This window comes from Monodon monoceros, unplaced genomic scaffold (assembly GCF_005190385.1).
Source record: "Monodon monoceros isolate NGI ecotype Baffin Bay Population unplaced genomic scaffold, NGI_Narwhal_1 Super_Scaffold_3, whole genome shotgun sequence".
NCBI lineage: Eukaryota > Metazoa > Chordata > Mammalia > Artiodactyla > Monodontidae > Monodon > Monodon monoceros.
In genome coordinates, this window is record NW_021703780.1 from 84,836,088 (window position 1) to 84,857,542 (window position 21,455).

At 38.9% G+C, this 21,455-nt stretch overlaps 1 protein-coding gene across 1 annotated transcript in view; it reads right to left on the reverse strand.

Moving 5' to 3' along the window:
* The window catches only part of SHQ1 (SHQ1, H/ACA ribonucleoprotein assembly factor), an 89,108-nt gene that overhangs the window by 51,961 nt on the left and 15,692 nt on the right, over positions 1-21,455 (reverse strand). Inside the window, 4 exon segments of the mRNA XM_029243675.1 lie at positions 1,263-1,386; positions 3,773-3,826; positions 6,086-6,240; positions 16,368-16,495. Coding sequence (XP_029099508.1) covers positions 1,263-1,386; positions 3,773-3,826; positions 6,086-6,240; positions 16,368-16,495 — 461 coding nt within the window.

A 21,455-nucleotide genomic window follows, 5' to 3' on the forward strand; every position in this document is an offset into this window, starting at 1 on the left:
AAATATCCTGGACAGAAGGCAAGAAGAAAGAACATGCAAAAACAAAAACAAAAAAAACCAAAGCAGTTTGTTTCCCACTGTTAAAGAAGACAGATTCCTCAAAGGTAGTAGCTCTGCTATCCTATAATCAACAATCCTTTAAAATAAAATATGGCCAGTCTGAACCAACAGGATTAATAAAAAAGTATCTTCCATTTAACCTTGATTCACTTTTACAATTATTATCTACTTTGAAAGAATCTACTTCAAACATGACTTTTTCCCCCAGAGCAAGACTATAGGTTACACAGAAGTCAAAGAAAAACCGAGATAAACCTCCAGGAGGGACAAAACATTAGAGATGTGATTCTTCCCATTAAGCCAATGAAGTCACCTAGATATAAAGGAAAGAACTTCTTCCTTTCTTTCTCCTTCTTATCCTCAAGTCTGAAAACTAAACCCCCAGAAGCATTTTTATCTAAGGACAAAGAAATAAGACTCTCGGAGGAAAAATACAAGAAACGACCATAAAGTACAGCAAGTGACTTTTGAATAAATGTGCCAGAATTAAGACATGCAAATGGATGTTGCCCCTTCAAAGTCATCACCTTGGAAACTATATACTTAATCCAATGATGCTGTTAGAGGCACTTTGGAATTTGTTTCAGAGCTTAGAATTTGCCACATCCTTAAAAAGAGCAAATATCTGTCTTTTCAGGTTTGATATAGCAATAGTCAAAAGTCCTCGGAGTAGCTGCGCTTTCTTTGCGAAGCCTTTCCTGATCTCCCAAGTCCAGGTTCCATGCCCCCTCCTATGATCACTCTCCTTCCCCCAGCAGAGAACTTTTCACTCAATGTTGGAATTGCTTACTTACTTACCATCCGTCACCCTGGCAAAACCATAAACTTCATAGGAGCAGGGAACTTATTTATTATTATACTCACAATCCTAGAATAATGCCTAGAAAATTATAGGCACCTGAATGACACAGAAATACTGCACGTTACAATCTACTATAACACAAGATGGTTTGGAAAACTGTCTCTATTTACCCTCCCCACTCCTCTCTGAAAAGAGTACCATACTTCTCTGTGTGATTATACACCTATATGGAGGGACTATTACTTTATACAATACCTGGGAGGAAAAGGGGTTGGATGGGATGATTTTCATTACTTCTTTTTGTATGGGAAAAAAAAAAGCAAAAATCATGATTATATCCTCACAGACTAAAAGTGTTTAACTTTTCACTCTCAAATTTGCAAGCATAATAACATCTTACCTAGTTGCAACATCTTTATAGTGTCTCTGTAGGCTTGCATCACCAGCTTGAAATGGCGGTAAAGTGGATAGCACAAAACTCTTCTTCCAAAAGACACCAGGATTTCATGAACATTAGTCCAAGTCTGTGAAGTATCATTTAAATGAGTAATCGTTTCCATATTACACAAAACAAAAGCACACAATGAAATGTAAAACTATTCTCAATTAAAAACTAAGTTTGGATCAACATGAAGCCAAGTGGAAGACAAATACAAAGCCATGAAGTGAGACTCTTTCTGTAAACCTTACAATAAAATTTTTATCTCAGTCTTTGTAATTTCTCATACTTTATCAACGTATCACAAATGCTCCTTAGAAATCACATACATAGCAGGAAAGTTTTAAAAAGTCTTTTAAGAATTACCAATATGAATGTAAAACACATGGCACTAACAAAATACAGATGCACATAAAAGACATTTCTAAATGATATATGTTTCATGTTTTTGTCTTTTAGGACCATTCGAGATAATGCAGATGAAAAATATAGAACTCTTTAGTGAAGTGTGTTCTCAGTTCCCCCTTCCCCCTCTTTTGACTTTTTGTTTTTTTGGGGTTTTTTTGCTTTAGGCATGAGTAATACATGGTATTTACTTCAGTAATTTGCTTTCACTTTTCAAAGAGAAAACTACTCATTTCTGGAAAAAAGGCTTTATCCTGAATGGTAATGATACCATTAACAATGCAAAACTTACCAAAAACACTAAACAAAGGCAATTTTCTACAAAATTGTTTTTTAATTCGGTTTTGATTAAAAATGCATTAAAAATGTAACCCACATATAAAAATTAAAATATAAAATTAAAAGTAAGGGAGTATATATCACTTCCATGTATTTTCATCCTTAACAAATGAGTGATCTGATTATGAATACTGAGTACCCAACAGAGGATACTTTATATCTAAAAAGGAATGATGAATTTCTAAAAAATTCTGGCAAAAAACTAAACATTTATAGAAGTTTGACAGAGCTAGTTACATGTCTGGCAATTCTAAGTTATCTCAAAAGCAATAAAAATGTCAAAATAAAATCATAAATAGGTGGATCTCTTCATGCAGACTTTTATAACTAAACTATGAAATTATCTAGTCCCCAACTACTTTGTTTTCAATATTGGAATAATCAATGCAATTATTACAAAAGCCAGCTTCTCCATTATATGCTGATTATGGAAATATGTAGAACTCAAGGGAAGTCTGGAGAACAGCACTTCTCCATCTTAAATATGCATATGAACTCCTGGAGATCTTGCTAAAGATTCTAACTCAGAGGGTCTGGAATGGGATTCTGACTCTCCATCAAGCTCCCAGAAGAGGACACTGGTCAAGCTGTTGGTTCATGGACATTCACGAATAGCAAGATTCTTTGCTAAAGTTAAGTGCTTCAGTTCCTGTTTACATGTTATCTATTATTTGAATAAAGTGATGCCATGAAACAACTTTGATTTTCCAACTTAAAATGTACACTGTCTAGGATTCAAACTGGAAAAAAAACAGAAACAAAACTAGTTGCCTTAATAGATGATGCAATGATCAACTGTTTAAATAAACACTGTTTTAAAGCTTCTGCTTTGATGGACAACAGTGTGTTCAAAACTAGTAAATTTATTTATTTTATTTTTTAAAATATTTATTTATTTATTTTGGCTGCACCGGGTCTTAGTTGCAGCATGCAGACTCTTAGCTGTGGCACGCGGACTTCGTAGTTGCGGCATACGAACTCTTAGTTGTGGCATGCATGCAGGATCTAGTTCCCCGACCAGGGATTGAACCCAGGCCCCCTGCATTGGGAGCGCGGAGTCTTACCCACTGGACCACCAGGGAAGTCCCCAAACTAGTAAATTTAAAGATAACATTCTTTGCTATATTTGGTGAGCCCTACACAACTATTTTCTACAAAATAGATATAAAAGCAATTATTACTCTATTATAAGAGTTACCAGATCTAAACATACTAACTGTAGGACCTAGGATAAGTTATTTAAGCTATATGATCTATGTTTCCTCATCTGTAAAATACCAATAATTCTATCTCACACACTTCAATAGAAAGGAAGAGGTGAAGTAATATACACAAAAGCTTTATTAGCACAGCTTCTGGTGGTAAGTGACACTTAATAGTAGTATCACCTAGGTTTTCTGCCCATCTTTGAGCTCTGAGCCCCAATATATGCCGACTTACATACATGCCTCAAACTCAACCCAACATCTTCCTGCAACGGACAGTATACCCGTTCCTTCTCCGAACTTCCAAGATACCCTACAGCTGGCCTTATTAGCGTACCATGATTAAAGTAACAGTAACAAATAAAATCGGTTTTATTAAAAAGATGGAAAAAAACTTTGTACAATAAAGCTATCTCTTTTAAAAAGTTGAGGAATTGCTTGAATTACCCCAAATGAGCTAATAACAACAAAAAAATAACTCTGAACAAACAAAATCTAAACAACTGCAACTGACAATCATACCTCAAGCCAGCAGAGCGTTGGACTCAGTTTTCTGATATTCCACGCGGACTCAACCTTTATTTGTTTTGAAGAAAAGAATAGTGTCACATTAGAGGTAAAGTCATTCAAAACTAAAGCAAATATATCCACTTATTCAACTAGTATATAAATAGTATTGACATATGTAAAAACCTAAGAAGCATCTATGACTGCAAGAAAATAATGGCTTTACTGATGTCAAGGAGATCAAAGGCAAGTTTCGGTCTACTTTGGAAATTTATAAAGTAAAGCTGTTGCACTGATAAGAGTACCAGAACACAAGAACACATAAGCAAGGACTTTGAAACTAAAGCAAAGCAATGCGTGCTCATTTTCTGTCCTTCTGAACTAGGTTACCTGCCTCCCAAATACGCTATAAATAATCTACCAAAAGACTCAAAGATAATGTTGAAGTGCTCTTTCTGGCACTTAAGATAGCTGCTCAAGAATTTGGCCTTTCAGAGAATGCCTGTGAGAATAAGTGCATTCTAGAGAAGATTCTGAAGTTGCAAGACTTCATGATTTCAAATATGTGAATCCAAGAATCAAATCAAAAATGCGAAGTTATATCGAGCGTAACTAAACACTCTCACTCATCTTCTCAAGCAATATGAAGCACTTTTTTGTCAACGAAAACATTTTCGCTGATTATGGTATTCTACAAAGATGAGCGGAAACAAAATCCATTTTCAGTTATAGTATGCCCTTGTTACACTCATTAATATTCATTTTGGAGACAAATCCAAATCTCAAAAGTCACCTTTGAAATTTTCAGAATCCCAGCAGCAAAACGTTTGGCCCATATCAAATCCTTATCCTAACACTATGCTCATGCTATGATGGTGAGTGAGAAAAGCAGGTTAAATAATAGTAAATACATTATAACCCAATGTAAATACACATACACAACAAAAGAAGCCTAGGAGAGAAACATCACCTTGTAAGTGTGGCTACCTCCGATGGCTGAGATGACAGGAAATCTTAATTATTTTCTTCCTATGTGTATTTTTCTTTACAATGATATGAATTATTTGTGTAATTTAAAAAGAGGGAGGGGGAGGGGCATGATGGGGCAGGAGATTAACAGGTACAAACTACTATGTATAAAATAAATACAAAAAGATAGTGTACAGCACAGGGAAATATGGCCAATATTTTATAACTTTAAATGGAATAAAATGTATAAAAATACTGAATCACTATGTTGTAAACCTGAAACACTGTAAATCAACTTTACTCCAATTGAAAAAATTTTTTAATAAAATAAATAAATGAAAAACAGGGAAGCATATGCACAGCTCAAAAATAATCCCTTAGAGCAAAGACTACTATATACAGATGCAGGGACACATTAACTGGAAAGTTTTTTTGTTTTGTTTTGTTTTGTTTTCCAGCCTTGTTTTAAATGTATGCAATCAGTGACATAGATGAGAAAGAAGTTAACTCTTCATTTACAAAATCAAGTGTGGTTTAAGAAGAAATACAGTATAGTCTATACTTTTTAAAAAAGATCATTTAAGAAACAACATACTTTACAAAAGGATTTACTTTTACAATAGGATTTCACTGAATACCAAAAAGATACAATCCAGGTTTTTAAAATCTGATCTATATATAATTTTTCAGAAGTACACACACTATTTAAATTGAGGGCTTCCCTGGTGGCGCAGTAGTTGAGAGTCCGCCTGCCGATGCAAGGGACGCGGGTTTGTGCCCCGGTCTGGGAAGATCCCACATGCCGCGGAGCGGCTGGGCCCATGAGCCATGGCCGCTGAGCCTGTGTGTCCGGAGCCTGTGCTCCGCAACGGGAGAGGCCACAATTGTGAGAGGCCCACGTACCGCAAAAAAAAAAAAAAAATTGAGGAACACCTGCAGATAAACGCGTCACATTCCTTTCTTTATAAAATACTATACCTTACGTCTGTTAACGGACAGGTCAGAGAAAGACTAGAAATGGTTATAGTAAAGTTTACCCCTTGCCAATGTCAAATGTCATGTAGCAACAGCCCTCTCATTTGGTCAGTTCATCTCCTAAAAGAGATGAGAGCTCAGGATATCCTTTTTCTCTACCCTCAGCTTTACTTCCATACTCTGCTATTTGGCAGAGACTAAAGCCAAGAGAGAAGAAAAAAAGACCAAATAAAAACATTATTGGTACCCATCACCAACACACCTGTGCACCTCCACCCAGAGCGTCACTAAGTAACTAATCACGACTGGTCTCACTCGTGACATTAATACAGTTTACTCCATACAACAGTCTATGCCAACCTGCACAGACACACACGCACTTACATTCTTCTCTCCTTCGGTGACACGAGTTTCATAGCAATATGCCAGAAGGATATCAATCAAGCTGTAGTACACTTGACGACAGGCTCTCCTGTCCAGCAGGTAAGATTTATTGACAAATTTCCGCAGCTGATATTTCTCTTCTTCAGAAAAAGACACTAGAATAAAATGCATTTAAAAATTAGTTCCACTACGTGCTGTAAAACCCTCACTGCAGAAGATCCGTCAAAATTATAACTTGGATTACAGAAGCTGAAATAAAAAGTTATTTAACTCTGGACATAGAAACAACTTTTGAACTAGACGTCACAGTTTTATTAAGAGCTATGTATTTGCTTAAATCCTAGTAGAGCTAAAAAAAAAAAGAAAAAAAATGTCTAAACAATATCTATTCCTTATTTCCAGACCCCCCCCCCAGCCCCTGATCTTTTCCCGCTACACTGTTCTATACTCAAGGCAGCTAAATGACAGAGTTATTGACTCTAAGATAATTACATTTTGACAACGGAAAACATATAAAAGCTAAATGAAACACTCTGTAAATATTCATTATCTACTGTGAACGTTCTATACAAAGAAACGGAAATATTCCCATGTATTAGTCAATTTTAAGGGCATCGTATTTTTTAAATATTATTTACACAGAGAAACAAAGTTTTACATAAATCTGCAAATGTGACCATACCACACATATCAGACTTGTGGGGAGAGGAAGTTCCCTTTTCTCCTTTTGCTTGGCACCCTGTTTCCATCCTTATCAACTACCTCCCCCATGTTAAAAAGATCTAGTATATATCACTTCGTATTTTTCTTTACAACCAGACACAAAAATGTGTATACAAGCGAGTTGATACTGTCCCCCACACCCAGAGAATTCGATTTTTTTTTTTCCATCTAGCCTATCTCATTCAACAATACCTCTAGGAAATCCCCCCAAGTCACTTGGTACTTAGCTAATTTTGTAAAGGAGTAGAATACTCCATGGTGTAGCATGCTCTATCCAACCACTCCCCCTACTGATGGGCATTCACTCTGCTTCCAGCTTTATGTCACTGCTAATAATGCTGCAATAAATGTTATATCATATGTCACTGGATACTGGAGGCTTTAGATTTACTGGGTCAAAAAGTTTATCTGTTTTTAAGAGATACTTTATTTAAGGGCTACAACTCTCCTTTCTAATGGTCATGGTTCCCTTTCCTACACATATATCTTGCCCACTCCCAGCAATAAATGCTTTTTTAAAAATCATTTCCAGGGGACTTCCCTGGTGGTCCGGTGGTTAAGAATCCACCTTCCAATGCAGGGGACGCGGGTTCGATCCCTGGTCGGGGAACTAAGATCCCACATGTCGCGTGGCAACTAAGCTCGTGGGCCACAACTACTGAGCTCGCGCGCCTCAACCAGAGAGCCTGCGTGCTGCAAACTACCGAGCCCATGTGCTCTGGAGCCCGCGCGCCACAGCTAGAGAGAAGCCCATGTGCTGCGACGAAGAGACCACACGCCGCAATAAAAGATCCCACATGGCTCAATGAAGATCCTGCATGCCGCAACTAAGACCTGACACAGCCAAATAAATAAAAATCAAAAGAAATTTAAAAAATCAAAATCATTTCCAGTTTAATGGATGCGAAGTGATTGTGGTAAGAAAAATTCCAAAATGACCCCCAACGAGTCACATCATTTGAGTGTGGGCAGGACCTGCAACTTGCTTCTATTTAAAAAAATATGCCAACGGTGTTATAATTATTATGATTATGTTCCATTATTGGCAGACTGGAGCCAGAGGCTCGCCTGCTGATTTTAAAGGACTAAGATGCCATGTTGTGAGAGGGCCACGTGGCAGGGAGCTGTGGGTTCCTCTAAGATCTGAGAGTGACCCCGGCTGAAAGCCAGCAAGAACACGGAGGGCCTCAGCTCTACAGCCGCAGGAATCAAATTCTGCCCACCATCATGTGAGCCTGGAAAAGGACCCTGAACTCCAGAAAGGATCATGGTTGCCAACACCTATTTTTAAAAAAAAGAAAAAGAAAAGATGGCCACAGTTGTTTATATCCCTCCAAGACCCTGAGCAGAGGACCCAGCTAAGCCATGCCTGACTCCTGACACGTGGAAACTGAGTCAAATTAGAACTGTGTTTCTGTTTTGTGGTAACGCGTCATGCAGCAAGAGGAAACTAATACAGTGACATAACATTGTTACTTCAGTTAGTATTTCTCTAACTGCTAAACTTTGAACATTATTTCATAGGTTTGTTGGCAATTTGGATTTGCTCTCTTGTAAATTACCCATGAGAATATGTCTTGCCCAGTTTTTTCTGGATGGCTTGTCAAATATTTAAGAACTCGGCTATTACGGACATCAACCCCAGTCATCTCTCCAAATCTACGGCATCTCTACTGACTTTGCTTAGGGGATCTTCTGCCATTGAATTATTTATGTTTGTGTGTAGTCCAGTATATCTATCTTTTTTTCTTCACCAGACTATGAATTTATAGCCTTTGATAAGGTTTCCCCAATCCCTGAAATTGTACATGGAGTCTCTCAGCTTTTCTTTAAGATTTACTTGTTTTCTCTTTTAAATTTAAGTCTTTAAAACGAAATTGAGTTATTTGTAGGGAGGTGGATGGACCTAGAGTCTGTCATACAGACTGAAGTAAGTCAGAAAGAGAAAAACAAATACCGTATGCTAACGCATATATATGGAATCTACAAAACAAAATGGTACTGATGAACCTAGTTGCAGGGCAGGAATAAAAACGTAGACATACAGAATGGACTTGAGGACAAAGGGTGGGAGGGCGAAGCTGGGCGAAGTGAGAGTAGCATCGACATATATACATCGACATATATACACTACCGAATGTAAAACAGATAGCTAGTGGGAAGCAGCAGCATAGCCCAGGGAGATCAGCTCGGTGCTTTGGATGACCTAGAGGGGTGGGATAGGGAGGGTGGGAGGGAGGCTCAAGAGGGAGGGGATATCGGGACATGAATATGCATAGGGCTGATTCACTTTGGTGTACAGCAGAAACTAACAGAGTATTGTGAAGCAATTATACTCCAATAAAGATCTATTAAAAAATACCTCAATAAAATAAAAAAAATTTAAGTCTTTAATCCATCTGAAAGTTATTTTTTCAAGTTTTAAGATTTTCGTTAATTCCAGATGAAGAGATAATTGTGCCAGCACAGTCTGTTCAGTAATCCATCTTTTCCACTGTATTGAACCACCAATTTTATCAAATAAATCTGCTGCTTTTCTTGCTAAAAACTACTTCCAAGCACTTTTGGGTTTTGTCACCTGCAAATATAATATTTTTCCCCATTCCCAATAAATTACTGACAGAAGAATGAGAAGCTATTTCTTTTTATGTATCAGTCACCTTACCAAATGTTGGCTACCCAGACCAAAAAACTAAGATATTTAATAAAAGCTAATGATTTAAAAAAACACCTTTATGTCTACATTGGGAAGGCAAGCAAGTCTAAGACTGCAGTTCCTTCCAAGTTGCCTTTAATGTCTACAATTTAGGCAAGCTATCATAAAATATATATCTTCTCAAGTTAAGAAAACACGAGCATTATCAGTTCCTCATTGCTATACATAGAACGTAAAATACGTCTTGTCTTAGAGCAAGATTCACAGAGAGAGTAACAGTTAATCACATAGATGTGCTGAGCTCCTAGTTAGTATGAGTAAAACACAGCCTACTAGCTCCTTAGAACAATTTTAAAAGAAACTTAAGCATCTAGATATATTGCTACCTCTAAACCAGAGCGTTATCGATCTCTTCCCTTGCCAAGTAATTCTTAAGTTTCCTTCCATGTCCTGTCAGACAACCACTTTCAAATCCACGTTAAAAGCTGTCCAACCCAGTCAAGGGGGGCATTCAGCTTCTAGTGCCAGTGCATATCAAAGTAATGCTAAAATAACTCGGAAGCCTTTTTCTCCAGGTTTTAGAACTGTCCATTATACGCAGGTCAGGACAGGCTAAACTGCTGTATCAGACAGACCCAAAATACGGTGGTTTCAGTAAGACAGAAGTTTTTCTCTCATGCTGCTAATCGGAGTGAACGATCCAGGATGGGTGGGCATCAGAGGCTCCACCACAAGACTTCCATTTATGGTCCAAGATGCTGTTCCAGGTGGTAAAATTTTCCAACCAATGGGAAAGCAGAAGAGGAGGACAAACACCTCCTTTCTAAAGACTTGATCCAGAAAGTGCACACAGCACTGCCACTCACTTCCCATCATCGAAGACTTAGTCTCATGACCACACCCAGGGGCAAGGAAGGAAAGAAACTCGGCCGCTAGCCAAGTGGGCACGAGCCCAGCTCTAACTCAAGAAGCCTCTTTTTAGAAGGGTTAATAAAAGACACGTGTCTCTGACACCTTCTCAGAGACCAAAAATTATTAAACTGCCTTTTTTAATATTCCCAAAGCACTCTCTTTATACCTAGTCTCTGCTGTCTCTGCTAGTCTCTTTATACCTAGTCTCTTTCTGTCTCTGCTCAACAAAAGGCTGCCCTTCTGTTCATCACAACTGGGCAAAAGCCAGAAGGAAAAGAATATGACTGATTACTCCCACGTAATGGTCCCTTTTCACCTATCGTTTTCCAAACTCACTTCTGTACTCTCTTAGGAGCCTTAAGTTTAACATGGTTTCTTTTTGCTGTAAGGCTTCCTTCCAGCACTTTTTAGCAGCCTGTCCTCTGGGGGAAAAAAATCTTAAATACACTTACTTGATATTACGAGAAGCAATATTCCTTTACTCACTAAAATATATTTAGTGCCAAAAAAAAAAAACAACAACAACAAGGTTTTGACATAAAATATGTATTTTTTCCAACCATGTTAAAAACCCTATGTTTAAAAAAAAGTTTTAAATGTATTTGTACAAGCATTGCTTACATAAACAACAAATAACTATGCGAATGTATTTATTTAATTTGATGGCCAGCAATATAAAGAAATGTGTATATTTTTAAACTTAATGCAGGTGAGTGTCAAATGAAGCATTCTTTAAAGACTGACATTCAAAAAAGAAATTCATGTGACAGATCAACTGGGTGTTGAGTGTTCCATTACGGGGCTCGTATGAAGATTTCTCAATTTAAAGAGAAGCTCTCGGTTCACTTTAAGTGGTCTGATGTAAGGAACCTGTAAGGAGGAACATTTCTTCACTACATGAAGAACGTATTATCTCACAAAGTATTTGAAGACCCCTAGAAGGGCTGAGACAGTATTCCTTCCCTTAGGTACAGTTTTGGAGACGTTCATTAGTTTAGCTAATAGCAAAGTGCCAGGTGTCCGTGACCACAGTATCTCACTAGAGGGAAAGCCTTTAGATCCTAGTTGGTTAATAAAGACTTCTGCTTCCATGGAAGTCTGAGTCACAAGGTAAGCGTGCCCAGAACCGCTGAACGACACATCAACTCATCCACATGTTTACTCCTTACTCTTTGGTCATCACACCTGTATGTGTTCAGTGATCTGTAAACGGTGACCTGGGAACTGCGTGTTCTGATGTTACGTGACCCACAAGTAAGTGCTTCCACATATCACGGGTCACTTCCCACAACCGTACACACAAGGAAGGCCAACTTGAATGTACTCTTCTGAATTCCTGAATGCTGGCGCCCCTAACTTTCCTTTAAAACACCACCACTGGGACTTCCCTGGTGATTCAGTGGTTAAGAATCCGCCTGCCAACGTAGGGGACATGGGTTCGATCCCTGGTCCGGGAGGGTCCCACATGCCGTGGAGCAACTAAGCCCACACGCCTAGAGCCTGGGCTCCACAACAAGAGAAGCCACCGCAATGAGAAGCCCGCGCACCACAACGAAGAGTAGCCCCCGCTCGCCGCAACTAGAGAAAGCCCGCGTGCAGCAACGAAGACTCAACGCAGCCAAAAAAAATAAATAAAAAATATATATATAAATAAAATAAAATAAAAATTTTAAATTTTTAAAAATGAAACACCACCACCTTTTTCTGAGTGGTTTTGAGTTCCATTTTGGCCTAAGTACTTCATTAATAACACACAGAAGTATTTAAATTCTGAAATTCAAAGAAACCAGAGATCATAAATAACAATAACAACAGCCTGGGAAATCACTAGAGAAACCAAAAGTCTGAGCTCCCCCAGGCCTTTTTTATTAGAGCTGTAAATAATATCACCCAAAGGGGATCTTGGGGAGGTTTGCACACAATCAGGACTAACCAAGCAGCAACGCTAGAAATAAGTACAGACACGGTGCCAGCAATACTTGGATGATTGCCACCACAAGTAACATTTGTCAAGCATTCGTATGACTTAGCTACACGACAAAGCAACTTTGCTATATATTGACAGTTCACAACATTTCGGTTAATTATACTTCTATACATAATCTACAGTCAAACAAAAGCCAGCTTAAAGCTCAGTTCATTTGGGGGAGAAACTGGCGCCCTAACACTGAAGCAAAGGGCCCAGGACCAACTCCCAACATGAAAAACCCCATCAAAACATTTGAGGACTACCCGGGGGCTCCCATCAAAGTGGAAAGTGACCTTGTCACTTCACTTCGAACATCACCTCGTTTTGTTACTTTTAAATCTTCTCTTCTGCCTAATTCCCCTCCCAAACATCCCTGTCTTCCATGGGTCAACAATTAAATCAACCACGATCTGGCTCCTCTCAGAGGAATGCAAATGCATCACATTGTCCACTTTCTGGAAACAGATCAAGGGAATCAGAAGAAAATGTGCTCATTCAAACCCTTGGCCCACATGGGCAGCTCCACAATGCTGCAGCTTTCAGGGCTGATGCTGACAGCTCTGCAAACACTGGTGCCAAACAGGATGTCCCTGGTAGGAAGTTCATTGACTATAAATGTTATGTGGTGTCATAACAAGCAATCGTGTGCCAAGATTCCTGGGCTGAGATTAACCACTGAGAGACAACATGGGAAATGCGGGAAGTCCATCCTCGTGAAACCAGAGCTCAGTGCGAGTACATCATTTAACACTTCCATTTACAAGCCTTTGTGGAGGAAGATCCGGATCATTACAAAACTGAAGATGGCAATGAAAGTCTCCGTGTTGTAACTCAGGGTGACGATGAAAATGACAAGAGTCATAACCTCGTCTTTGGCAAGGCAAAGGCGGGGGGCAAAGTTCACCACCTAAGGCTTATCTGCAAATGGAGACAAACCAGCTCAATAGTTTATGAGGAGGAATCAAAGGTGCACCCCTCACCTGCACCATTATATATTTCTGGCAACGTGCCACTGCAGGGACAGAGAGGAAGGCCTGGGAGGCAAAGAAGAAAAAAGAGGAAGAGGAGGGAGGGAAAAACTACAGCAGCATCACGCTGCTTGAGTGAGCTGAGAACTTTAAGGTTTATTTTTTGGTTTATTTCTTTTTTCTCCTATTTGAGCCTGGCTCGACACACTTCAATTCACGCCTCCAATTCTGGGTGTCTCAAATATTTGAACAAGAAAAAGAAACTGAAAGAGGAATCATGTTAAAGAAGTTCCCCTTAAAGCTGTGTAAATGTATAAAAATTATGATTTCAAAAGGAAGCCAGGTAATTCCTGGCTCTCCTGCCACTGATTTACTTTGTGATGACAATTTCCAACACTTACAGTATGCTAAGGATTTTAAGTACATTGTCTAGTTCAATCCTCATGACAAGTCTATGAGGTAGGTACAGGATTTCCACAGCAACCCAGAGAAGTTGCAAAGTCACACAGCCAGCCTGTGGAGGAGCAAGGCATTAAACCCAGAAACCCACATTTACCTTCTATGCATAACCTGATACTTGGCACATTTACAAGAGGTACTTTCTGTACAACACAGAATTCAAGTTGTTCTACCTTTATCACATGCCCTTGCTGTTTTTAAAGGTGATTCTTAGAATGAACCACCGTAATAGCTAGCAGAATATGAGTGTGCCTGAAGCACCAGTCTGGATATATGCCACAGGTCAGATAAAGATAAAGGGTCAGGAAGGCCAATGGTTAAAGGCACCGACTGGCTTAACCTTCTGTTAAAATTACACATAGAGAACTAACTCAAAGCACCGCTGACACAGAAAACAGGACCTAGAACAAGCTGCAATTGATCAAAGCAGAGCAAGTTAAAATTCAAATCAAAGGTAATGCCGTCTCTTGATTTTTAGGGCAACTAGCGCACCCTTGTGGACAGAAAACTTAACTACACAACCACCAATTCCTCCCCAGACCACTTCAGTAAAATACTGAACCCAAACTGGGGAAAATGATTCACTAGAGAGCACTGATGATTTAAGTTTGAGCAAACTTTCTGAGCAGATCCACATGGCATATACAGTTAACTATCTAAATTGTGTTAGCAATCTCGTACCTGAAAATTCGCCTACATGATATGCGAGGTCTCTGAAAGATTCTTAAACTCAAATCAAATATAAAACCAAGGATTTGTTGAAAACAATGTAAACAAGAGTCATTATTTATAAAAGAGTTTCCGTTGTGCAATATAGAGTCCATTCCAAAAAATTACAGTGGCAATTTTTCAACCTGGTAGAGATCACCTAAACTCTAATGAAACCTAACTACAAAAATATTTACTGCAATATTTATTTATTCTACAAATATTTATTGAGTACCTATCACATAACAGGTTCTTTCTAGGCTCTAGAAAGAGAGCAAATAGCAGGATATTGCATTGCTATGCAGAGGATCAAAATATCGTGCTGCAACAGCTACTTCAGAATGAGTGGTCAAAAAAGACCATTGCAGAACCCTGTAAACAACCCGAATGCCCACCAGTGGTAAACAGACCACGTGGCCACTAATCATGACACAAATATACAACAGAACACTAGGCAGGCTTTAAAAGCCTCAGGTAGGACTGTAAGTGCTGATGAAAGAGGTACAACATACACTACAAACTGGAGAAAGCAGTGAGAAGAGAGTGTATATGAATCTATGTGTATACATTTCTTAAAGCAAATATTTAGATGTCAGGATATGCATTAAAAATACCCCAAATTGGGCTTCCCTGGTGGCGCAGTGGTTAAGCATCTGCCTGCCGATGCAGGGGATGCGGGTTCGTGCCCCGGTCCGGGAGGATCCCACATGCCGCAGAGCGGCTGGGCCTGTGAGCCATGGCCGCTGAGCCTGCTCATCCAGAGCCTGTGCTCCGCAACGGGAGAGGCCCGCGTACCGCAAAAAAAAAAAAAAAAACCCAAATTGTTTGTAGTGATTACTTTCAAGAAGAGGAATTTGGAGTGGGGAAATTCTATACTCCATTTAACGTATTTGCGTGTGTGTGTGTGTGTGTGTGTGTGTGTGTTTGTGTGTGCATTCCTTTCATTTAAACACTAAATTTTGGGGGGGTAGTAAAGTTGTTCATTCTCAAATACTGCATAGAATAGACTTTTAAAATTTTAATACATATACTTTTTATTATGTAATTTTCAAGTATACAGTGTTAAAATTCAGCATTTGTATATACTACAAAGTGATTTGTATATACAAATACTGATTTGTATATACAAATTCAGCATTTGTATATACTACCACACCACAAGTCTAGGTGTAGTATTTTTAATCAGTGTAACAGTGTAACTAAATCAGTGTAACAGAAAACACTGACCTACTAGAAACTGTTTTAATTCTAATTTACAGACTTAACACACCAACCTCCCACTTAGAGGTGTTAATACAATGCCCATCTAAGAAATGACTCTGTGTATAACAGTTAGCTTAATATTAAATATGGCACAGCAGTCTCTTGTGGCTCATAAAACCCCCAGCTCAGCCTTCGCTGGTAAAAACTGGCTCACCTGCTCTCTGTAAGGTACAGAAAGGAAGATAATTAGTTCTGCTTCCACATGAAACCACATGTGAAAAAACTAGGAAGAACTTAACAAATTCATTCAACAGACAAAGGGACTGAAAACTGGGTCTCTTCTCACCATTTCTAATACTCAAATGCCCTTGCCACAGAGGAATAGTCAGATCTCTCAAGCAGATTATTCAACAACTACAAATATTCTGTTAGTGTCCCTAAATTTGATAAAAATATAAAAAATTTAAAAAAATTTAAAAGACCCCAATGATTCAAAAGTAAAACATATTCCAAAAGAATTTTCCAAGACAAATAAGTGTAATTATTGAGTGGCATTTCCCAGTCTGGGATGAAGACCCATTTCCAAAATTAACAAATCAAAATAACGTCTTCACTATATGAGGCAATTATAATTGTGTGCTTAGGAAAGGCAGTAAACAAATGACCTAATTTTGAGTTTCTTACCTAACGCAGCAAGATTTTCTTGTTCCTGACTCTTTCCCAAAGAAGCCATCATTTTTGAATACAGATCAATCCACCATGGATTATATTCCAAAACCTGTTTAACTGCCTCATCTTCAAAAAAGTCAGCTCTGGGGAAAAAAAAATATGAAGGGGCTTGTTACACAGAGTTAGGCTGGTTTTCACTTTTTAAAATCTTACCTTAACTCATCACATCTGCACTAGAAATACAGACTAAAAGTACATTTCAAGGAAAGACTGAGCACTGCTATTACTTTCGTTGTGGTTACTAATAGTCATAAATAAAAAGTAAGCACTGGACTAAAGGGATATTTGACATCTGTGATCTCTTTAGACAGAAAGTACAGAGAAGACCAGTGCCCTTCTGAAGTCCCATGCCCTGTACCACAGCCATGTGGGATGAAGTGAATCTGAACACACAATGGACTGAAGCCTAGGGCTTGTGCGAGGTTTGCAAATATCACAGATTTTTGTAAGGTTATATAGTTAAAGGAAAGCATCTTTTAACTCCACCAACAAAAAATAAATAAACACATGAGAAGACTTAGGATACTACATATCCACAGATGTCACACACACACACACACACACACACACACACACACACCCCTTATTTTTTAGCATGTGCACTCATGTTTCCTTCCATGATGCAATCTATTTTATTTAGCTGTGCTAATCTTAATAGTTCCTTTATTTAAAACTATTGCAAAAGATAAAAGCAACCTTTGTAGAGAACAGAAAATTAATTTTCCCGCACTTTACTTTCTCAGTTTTAACTAGGAAAATAACTGCTACATTCAAAATATACTCTTGGAGGTCACTTATTCAGAAACTATACGGTCTTGCACTCAAAGTTGGAAACTGATATTCTTGGGAAAAGAATGACAAAAAGTATATAACTCATGGTGGAAAATTCATTTATATTTCAGGTAATTAGAACCTCAAGACACTGGCTGTTTTTGTAAACTGGATTTCCTAGCTCACAGTTTTGTGACCTTAAATATTTTTTCTTTCAACTGAGATACTGAAAAATTTTTTTCATTTATTTATTTTTGGCTGCGTTGGGTCTTCGTTGCTGTGCACAGGCTTTCTCTAGCTGTGGCGAGCAGGGGCTACTCTGTTGCAGTGCGTGGGCTTCTCATTGCAGTGGTTTCTCTTGCTGTGGAGCACAGGCTTTAGGCACGCGGGCTTCACTAGTTGTGGCACACGGGCTCAGCAGTTGTGGCTCGTGAGCTCTAGAGCGCAGGCTCAGCAGTTGTGGGGCACGGGCTTAGCTGCTCCACAGCATGTGGGATCTTCCCGGACCAGGGCTCGAACCCATGTCCCCTGCATTGGCAGGTGGATTCTTAACCCCTGTGCCACTAGGGAAGTCCCTGAAATATTTTTAAAATTAAAAAGATCACAGATAACTCACTGAGTTCTTTGGATGTGCCAAGCACTGCACTAAGTACTCTTCATCAATTATTTCCTTGAATCCTCACACCACCCCCACAGGCAAGGGGTGCTATTAATACTCCCCTTTTACATGAGTGGAAACTGAGGGTTGGAAAAATTGTATATCATGGTTAAGGTCAAAGAACCAGTAAGAAGTGTGGCCACAATTTGGATCCACTGAAGTCTCAGTCTGAAACCCAAGCTATTAACCAATACAAACATTCCAATTTTTATGACTGAGGACATGAGGCACCTATTGGACAAAACTGAACAGCAATTATCTTGAAATAGTAATTCTCAATATCAATTCCTGTCAGCATCAGGCTGCTGCCCAGGACACTGGCCTCGACAATTCGGTGGACCACAGTGCCCTTTGCTAACTTGGGATGTTAGCAGACAGGACTGGAGAGGGAATGGCTTCTGCTTTGGGATGGGCTGCTTGAGGTGTCCTTGCAGGACATACAAACAAAGACCTGTCCAACAGGCAGTCAGACATGCAAATCTGATGCTCAAGAGAGACACCTAGGAGTCCTGAGCATTCAGACAGTTACTGAGGCCAAAGAAGAGGACAGAATGCCCAGGGAGAAAGAAGTGGCACAGTGAGAGGAAAGGGTGTCGAAAGCTGGGGTACCAAGGACATTTAAGTCAAGGGTAGAAGAAGAAGAGCCCATCTGAAAAGACGTTGTTTTCTCCCCAGGAGAAAAATACTGGGGAAAATTGCTTCTGTAGAACAGTATCTCTGCCACCTTCATGCCCTACCCCACGAAAGAATTTCAAAGTGTTTTGAGTAAAATCTCACTAATACAGTCCCTCATCTAAATTGGGATGGTTTATTCTTTATGATGCCCAAGATCTGAGGTCAACTGATGTTCTACTTTCCCAAATAAATTATTTTCAACTTTTTAAATGCCATTAATTCAACGAGCATTCACTGAGGACCCTCTACATGCGGGGTCGGGCCGATGAAGATTAGTAAGACTCAGCCCCTGCCCTTCAGGGCACCACAGTTTAACGGGAACCACAGACACAAACCCAGAATGTTACAAAACCATGCGGTAAAAACAAGATGAGCTATAACACACAAGCAGCTCCTATGCCAACTTGGAAGGGAGGGTGCCAGGGGGTGACAACTGAGCCCAGCCTTAAAGGGTAAGTCAAAGTTTTTCAGGGAAAGCGGGATGGGGTGGGGAAATAGTCAGCAAAGGGAAACCAGGAGTAAAAACTGTGTGAGAAGCGGTGTAGTACAGGCGGGGAGATGCAAACATTCGTCACCGCCATAGTATGAAATGTGGGCAGGGGGTGGCAAAAGAGATGCTACAGAGGCAGGTGGCGTCCAGATCACAGAGAACTTTCCATACATGCTAAGGAGTTAGAAGCTTATGCTGTAGGCAAAGGAGAACCCAGTAAGGGTTTAAGCAGATTTTCACTCTCAGTGCCTAAGACATCTTGCCAGTAGTCTTATGGTTGATGGATCTGCAGAAGTGCAGGCTGGAATGAGAGATGCCAACTGGGTGTTAGGGGACAGCTGCAACAAGCCAGACACAGACCACAGACGAGGGCCAGGAATAGATGGAGTGAAGGACAGAGCAAGGAGATAAACGGTACAATTTCAGGATTGATTGAAAGGGTGGGATAAGAATGAAGTCAAAGATGAACCCCAGGTATCTAACCCGGGTGACTGGGATGGAAAAAAGGGCATTCCACCACGCAGAAAATTGAGGAAGACTTTACAGGTAACATGATGAGTTCGATTTTGAATATGTTGAAACAAAGGAGTCAGTGAGATGCCCAGTCGCTCTCTAAACCCTTAACCTGGCTTTTCTTCATAGCACTTATCACAGTCCAAATACTATCCACTTCCCCACTAGAGTGTAAGCCGCGTGAGGGCAGCTACCTTGTATTCACCACACTCTCCCTGCTGTCTACAACACTGCCTGGCACGGAAGTCATTCAAACAAATATGTGTTGAACAAATAAGCGCGTACGTGAAAGGATGAATAAGTGACGTGTTTATCCCAGTGCTTTTTCCTAAGCTTGCTGTTTTGAATGAAGAGCCACCTTGCAGGCAGATGATCCTCTTCTCAGCCTTCTAATTACTACTTGTCATTTTGAGATTTCCTCAGTAAATCCAGAACCCTGATCAGCCTGTCATCTTCTTTAACAAATGTGTAGCACCGTACATTACAATTTTACTTAACACCCCGGATTAGGAGGTACAAACTACTATGTATAAAATAAACAGGCTACAAAGATATACTGTACAGCACAGGGAATATAACCAATATTTTTAATAACTTTAAATGGAGTATAATCTATAACAATTTTGAATCACTATGTTGTACACCTGAAACAAATATAATATTGTAAATCAAATATATCTCAATAAAAAATAAACAAACAATAAAGAGGGCCTTCTCTTGTTCCAAAAAAAAGGCACCTCAAATGCTATACGATCATTTTTGTCCCTTTTCTTATCTCATAGATATTTTGAATGTTGACTAAATTCTTTTACTTTCTCCCAAAGAAGGAAATAAATGAGATTTTATGAACTGGTTGAAGTAAAAAATATGCCAACAATTAAAAAACACTTTGCCTGGGAAGGAAAAGAAAACACCACTCTCAGCAAGAGAAATATGAAAACTTAGCTATAATAAGCAAAAGGGAAAGGACTATGAAGGAATGTTTCAAGATGCCTTCAACATACTTTACTGCAAAAATACTACTCAAAAGGAATTATAAATGGCAAGAAATGGATAGTAAAAAAAAAATAATTGTTTATGGATCATCTATATGCCCAGCATTCTGCTGGGCTGCAAAACATAGGGGGCAAAAAAAAAAAAAATCACACACTGGTACCCATACTTTACAAGAGAGGATTTTAAAAACAATAATAATCTGAAGTCATTTATATATGCCTTTGAAACGTGTACATTTTTGTATATAGTCAATTTACCTTTCCGCTTTAGGATGAAATTAAAATTAGTTTTCCTTAAGCTCCTAAAAACTCCGACAACATGAAGAGACATCATGACTTGTGAGGACAAGTCAAACAACTTGAAAATGTTATATATTATGCTAATGTAATATATTTTATCTTATGTATTACACTGGCATATATATGTATTACGTATTACCCATTTACGTATATTGATATAAATGTCTAATACAATGCATGCAATGTACTGTCTGCATGGTAGATAAGAATTTACAATAGACTTTTTCTTCCACTGTACTAACCATTAAGAACAACAAAAAAAGCACTGAGCTAAAAAAATTTACTGAAAATTTAAAAGAATTTTGCTTGCACTTCATTTAATATAATATATTTGGGTGAGTCAGTCAGCTAATATAAATAATGAGTAACGCAAAAATGACAATTTGCTGAAGTCTTATTCCTACCAGAAAAGTCACAAAGAACCTTTATCTCCTGACACCCACTCTCCAACTTGCCTGTGACTAAACTTAAGCCACTCGTGTAAAAAAAACTCTTCCTGGAGAAATGCGAGGAACATTTCATGCATACTGTTAAAGAAAATGTGGTTTTCTGGATAGAGAACCAGAAGATGGAGAAAAATAAGGGCTGCTTCTAATATCGCACTGCTAAGTATAAATTCCAGTTTCTTGATTTTCTCAGAC